We start from the raw sequence: 6,002 nt of genomic DNA on the forward strand, positions 1-6,002 counted from the left end.
ATATATTAGTTTTTAAAGTCTTTTTTTTTAAAGTAATCTCTAAACCCAACATGGGCCTTGAACTCACGTCTGTGAGACTGAGTCAGATGCTCTTCCAACTGAGCCCACCAGGAACCCCACCAATACATTCTTCATGATAATAATTACTACTACTTCTTAGATATAAAGCCTAGAAGAACATTGGTCTCTTTTGTTTATCCATCATACTTTTAGATGTTGTGAGTCATGTTAAAAAAGAAAAGCAGCAGTGGCAGCTAAGTGATGTGACAAAATTAAATGCCCATCTTCTTAATGGCTTCAAGACCTGTGCTTCCAATATATTCAAAGTTGAGCCCAACCTTACTTCTGTACTTTCTTCCAAAAGCAGCTTTCTATACATGCATGTTAGAATGAAATGAAGCTTAAAGCTCCATGTTGAATGTACAGCACAAAGAAACAACTACATGGTATGTGTAATACATGAGGGTGGAATAACTTTTCAGGAAGGCTTTTGGAGACAAGAACGAGGACCAAAAGCCCCTAGGAGTTATAAAACTGGACCAAGCTTACAAAATGCAGAATAATTTTTGCCACTCATACAACTTTCATGGCCCCCTTCAAGTTTTCTCTTTGTTATATATACAGTAAAACCAATTATGTTGGATTTCAGAGGGAATGGAAATATTTATGCACATGCTAGTATTTACACATCATGCTTTTTGGACCATCTATAAAAGATACAATTTCTACCTTTCAAGTTTCTAAGAAGTATGATAGTACTCAGGGTTTGACTATGCAAATATAAACTAGTATCTTGAAGATATAAAGAACTTCATATGTACCAACCAGACATCATCTATTAGGAATATAACATTTTGGCAAAAAAATTTTACTGGTTTTTGTCACATCTACCTTAACAGCCTTTTAAATCCAACAGAAAATTTTACGATTTAAAACTCTTCATGTGATTAACTCCAAAGAGTGAAGATTCAAGATTGCCCAGTTTCTTGTAACATAAACTAAAATTTAAGAACATTCCTTTCTCATCTATCATTCAATTGGGTGTTTTAAAAAAATGAAAACCCAAAAACTTTAAACTGATCAAAACATGGATTATGTGTAAGATAACTGCCTACATTAATAGACCACTTTTACAAGTCTCAAATTCAAATAATTTAAGATGCTTGGTATTGCTGGACTTTTAAAATAACTCTTACCAGTGAAGTACTTCTGTAATTCAAATGTTTCAAAAATACAAGAATCTTTTAACTCCAAATATGTTACATACATAAAAGATACACAACCGTTAGTATCTATAAAACATTTAATACATTAGGTTCTTTCACTAAATTGGCTAAAGGTTTCTTAAAGACAGAACAAGTAATAAAAATAATACCCCAAAACATCTCATTCTAAGTCAAAATATAATACATATAATAATGCAATTTCTCCAGACCGCTTCTCATTGGTTAATATATAGTTCCAATTTAATACAAACTATGGAACACTTTTTAAAAAGGTGATAATTTAAAATCTTATTCTAAACCGAGTAACTTCAATACACTGCAATAATGTTAAAAAGTTTTGCTCAGCTACTTTACCTGGGCTCCTTCTCCATGGTACAAGCAATTCACCACATTGTCTAGGAGGTTGATATCCAGTTTTTGGCTGAAATCGAGCAGCTGACGAGCTGCATGGTCTGCTAACATTGTCATAATTGCTGGCATAGATTACTGTAAATAAAGAAAAAAATTTAAGGTGCCTATGAAATTTTGGTATTACCAATCAGAAACTATCTACTCAAATTATTTTACTTCAACCATGTTCTTACAAGTATTTTAGAGACTACCTAAGTAACAGTAAAAGCAACTAAATGCTAAGATACTTAGCTACTTACTCCTCAACTGCTTTAGTTAAAGGTCCATTCAACTTTTCTAGTGCCTATTTTAAATTCCCAGAAAAATCTTACTGTTCTAATATTCAAATAAAATTACTCCTAACCTGTTTTAATGAAACCATTATTAGGAATTTATGGCCCTAAAAACTGATACAAAGTCTTAATCTCAAACTTTTATGTACAGATGAAGTTTAAGTGGATATCCCCCCTTCCTAAGTAGAGTCTTCTATTTGAGTAAAAGCTCCCTTCCCTGTATGCTACCTTAATTTTTAAGATATGCCGAAAAAACAAGATGCTGAAAGTTAAATGTGGTATCCAAGTTTTCTGGTTGTCTATACCAATGATTAGCAGAACTTAAAATTTTTATATTCAAACCACGTATTTGCTTCTTTCAACCCTCAACAAATTTGGAGTTTAAAATTCCTTGAACATATGTCTAGAAAAACACTTTACGGTAATATGTCAAACTTTTTTTTTTAATTTCCAGGTATTCACTGGCAAGGTAAGTAACTGTAAAAGCTTGCCAACTATTTTCCAAATAAAAACAAATTCTATGCTAACAGAGAAACTTCTTCACCTCACATAATGCACTGGGCTAAAACCTACCAGTTCATATGCAATGCTATCCTTTTAAGAGGATAAATCCAAGATGCTGGCACACATTCACATTTTTGTTGCCCAGCATTATAAAAATCTTTGCTTTTTCTTCAAAGCCAGTGCCACTCAAGTCTGACTGGCTAAATCAGTACTCCTTAACCTTTTTGGGTCAAGATGCCTTACAATCAGAAGAACACGATAGCTCCTGTCAAATTTTAAAAACTCACAATTTTGTATATAATTATAGAAAATCCAGGACCCCTTGAAAGCCATGCATGAACCTTCAGGTTAAGAACCCCTGGTTGACTGTAGTTAGACCCAACAAGGTCAGTTTGTCATCTCACCTCTCCCCCTCTAAAAACCTTCCAGGTTCAGGAAATGGGTGGGATTTGATTACATTATTTTTGATAGGAAAAAGACGTTACTTCTTGGCTATTCGAGAGCAGTTTAAAAAAGTTCTTAACAATGGCAGCAATTTCAAACTCAACGCCAATGCTTTACTTAATGATAATGCCAATTACAAAAAATGTAAGTGTAAATGATGTCAATAAGTTAGAGATAATGTAAAAATCGAGAAATGAAGAGTTCAAGGATTTTTATTCCTCTGAAATCTTTCAGCCCATTACTGACACAGAGATCTCAAAAAAATTTATAGCAGTTATTAATGTTTTTAATACCTAAATACCTGACATGCAACAAAATCATTCATCTACATACGGATATAAAAATAGAAATATATATATATTCAACCAACAAATGGGTAAATTTCCTCGCATCAAATACCATTAAAATTTAAAGATCAGAACGGTCTTAAAAATTGAGGTTGAACAACAATGCCCACAAAGCACCAAGATGTACATATCAAAAGTTTTCAATTTTCGGTTAAAAACTGAACGAACTTTTCTATGTAGTCCTATTATAATTTAATAACCCAAACAAAATAGACAATTTGACGCTAAAAAGTTTCATTTTCAAGTACAATGTTCTTACACAGTTCTTCGAGCTAAATTCTTGTGAAAAACCAGGTTTAGAACAGAAGCTCGTGTTAAACACAGTAGTTTGCCATTCTTAGAACTAGCGGCTATCTTCGAAATGACCTACCTACTCTTGAACTGTACAGAAATGGCGGCTTTCTGGTCAATGCCAAGCACATTTAGTCCCCCAAATCAGAGAGCTTCCAAAACATTCTTTCCACTAACAGCAGTGTCCCACACGCTTAAGATACACAATCAGGGAGATAGCAAACAGCCATCGCGGGACAGCGTGAAACCACAATCGCTTTCTTTTCTTCTTGGGACACTCAATCCTAAAATCCACTCACTGGATAGCATATACAAGGGATTATCCAGCAATGTGACTCTACAAGTGACTACCAAAATACCTTCACTGCCACTTCAAACTGAATAAGCAGGCAGCTACACACGGCCAGCTCTCATCCAAACCATAACCGTTGCTTTATGATTACTAAGTAGTAGGTCAAAAAACAAGTTGCTACAAGGAAAGACTGCTACTTAGATGTGTGGGCAATTGCTTGCTTCATTCAGTAGAAACACACCTCACTAAGGCCCGCCCTCCCCTCGCTTCCCACCCGAACCGATTTGCAGCAGTTCTAACTATAGCATACCGGAGCACGCACTCACCCCGCCCATACTCGGAGGAGGCATTTAGACCAGGCGCCTGAAGTTCACCGCCCCATTCTCAATGCAGCATGGCCTCTGCGTGATCAGAGGAGGTCCGGGCTGGGCAAATCTTTAAAGCTTCTCTAGTACACCACTTCTTCCCACCCATCCCAAACTCGGAGACATCGGAATGAAGGAGAATCAGGGCATCATGCACAGTACAATGCCAGCAGTAAACGATTCGGTCACTTAACACACTCCGTCCCCCCAAACAAACTACAGCCCAGAATCCCATTTACAGAACCTTGAACAATGAACTAACCTTTCCTACTTCTAATGCTACTCTGCAAAAAACCAGAAAGATTTCTAGTTTCCTTGCAGGAGGAGGAGGGACTCGGCAGCCCCTCCCTCCCCCGATCCCAAGCTCTCCACCGAGGGGCCACGTGATGCAGGCGGACGTTTCAATGCTGCTGCACTAAATATTTCTGGAAACTTCCACTCCTAATAATTTACAGAGATGTTCCTGAAATCACCCCAACTTCTCCCCAGCCCCCTGGGCTGGGGAAGCCCTTCTACCCCCACACCGGCCCCGCTTCACTATCACGCTCCTCGCTTCCTTCACCGCCACCCGCACACGCGAATAACCCAGCAAGCGCTACCCTCTTGCGGCCGCCTCCCCGCCTCCATCCCCCAGCGGCAGAAGCGGCTCCATTCAATCGCAGGCTCTGCTGTGGGCCCGCCGCCGCCTCCCGGGCTCGCCTCCCGCGGCCGGCGCCGCGCCCCACGCCGGCCTCCTCCCGCCCGGCCGCCGCCCGACCCTCGGCCCCGAAGACACAGTCGACTTACCCAGAGATTGAACCAACTGCTTCTTCTTTCCTTGTCGGGGGATTAGGGCGAGGGAAGGTGGGGAGGGGGGAGAGGGGAGGAAATCAAGGTGGGTTTCACAGTTTTCCCACCTTAAAAAAGGAAATTAAAAAAAAAACGAAGGGCAAAAAAAGCTCAACAATATTTACTATTTTAGGGACACCCCCCACGACACACACCCACCCGCCCCCCCAAAAAAGGAAGGGGAATTAATCCGTGGAATAAATGCTCCCGCCTGGCTGGGGAGTGAGGGAAGGGGGAGGGGAAAGGGGTCAAGTCCCAAAGATTTAGCCCCAGGGGGACCCTCCAGCCACAGGCGGCAGCAGAAGCGGCAGGAGTAGGGGGTATAGAGTCCACAAGGTCGGGGGACGCTCTGCTGCCAGTTGCAGTCCGACTCCCCCCTACCAAAATACGGCTCCCTCTCTCACGCGGCTCCGGCGCTGGGCCCCCCCACCCAGGCTCGCCTAAACTTTCCCCCCTTCTCCTGCTCCTCAGCGACTGGTGGTTCCCCCCTCCCCCTCTGGGTGGTTGCACGGACTGCAGCAGCAAAGACTGGAACAGGCACCGCCGCCGGGGCTGTAGCTACTGTTGCTCTTGCTGATGCTGTAGCTCCCGCTGCTCCTGCCGCGGCCGCTGCAGCCGCTTCTCCCCCTCCTCCTAGTGCCTCAAACTCGGAACCGGTTGAAACCGGTTCAGACTGGGAGATTCCATCTCGGTTGAGTTTTCAGCCCATGGCGCCGCGGAGCGTTTGGAACCTGGGCCTCCGCCCCCAGCCCGCCTGCCCATTGGCCCGTTCCAGCCACAGCCGCGCCATCAGCCTACCTCTTATTGGCCAGATTGCCCGTCAATCCCACCTCAAGTCTCCACACGAGCCCGCCGCTTCGGCCCCCGCCTCTTTCCAGCAGCGATTTGCCTGCAGAGTGGGGGAGGGGAAGTGGGGCGGGTCGAAAAGGAGCAAGGAGGGGGGTGGAGGAGGAGGAGGTGGGACGAAGAGCTGAGCCCAGCTGAGAAGAGAGCGAAGACAAGACGCGCGGAGGATTGGTGCG

The 6,002-nt window shown here is 42.6% G+C and overlaps 1 protein-coding gene across 2 annotated transcripts in view; it reads right to left on the reverse strand.

Annotated features, from left to right (window-relative positions):
* Positions 1-5,706, reverse strand: part of XPO1 (exportin 1) — a 44,623-nt gene extending 38,917 nt beyond the window's left edge. The window contains exons 1-2 of one of the 2 annotated variants that reach the window (XM_045788053.2): positions 4,939-5,706; positions 1,581-1,712 (exon numbers count right to left, since the gene is read on the reverse strand). In XM_045788053.2, coding sequence (XP_045644009.1) covers positions 1,581-1,706 — 126 coding nt within the window. In that variant the 5' untranslated portion in view covers positions 1,707-1,712; positions 4,939-5,706. Of the gene's footprint in view, positions 1-1,580; positions 1,713-4,113; positions 4,844-4,938 lie in introns of those variants that run through there. The other variant, XM_045788054.2, reaches the window with a different exon arrangement.
* Positions 5,707-6,002: the final 296 nt, after the last annotated feature.

Source organism: Ursus americanus, chromosome 7, assembly GCF_024610735.1.
Source record: "Ursus americanus isolate L20-20 chromosome 7, mUrsAme1.1.p, whole genome shotgun sequence".
Taxonomy (NCBI): domain Eukaryota; kingdom Metazoa; phylum Chordata; class Mammalia; order Carnivora; family Ursidae; genus Ursus; species Ursus americanus.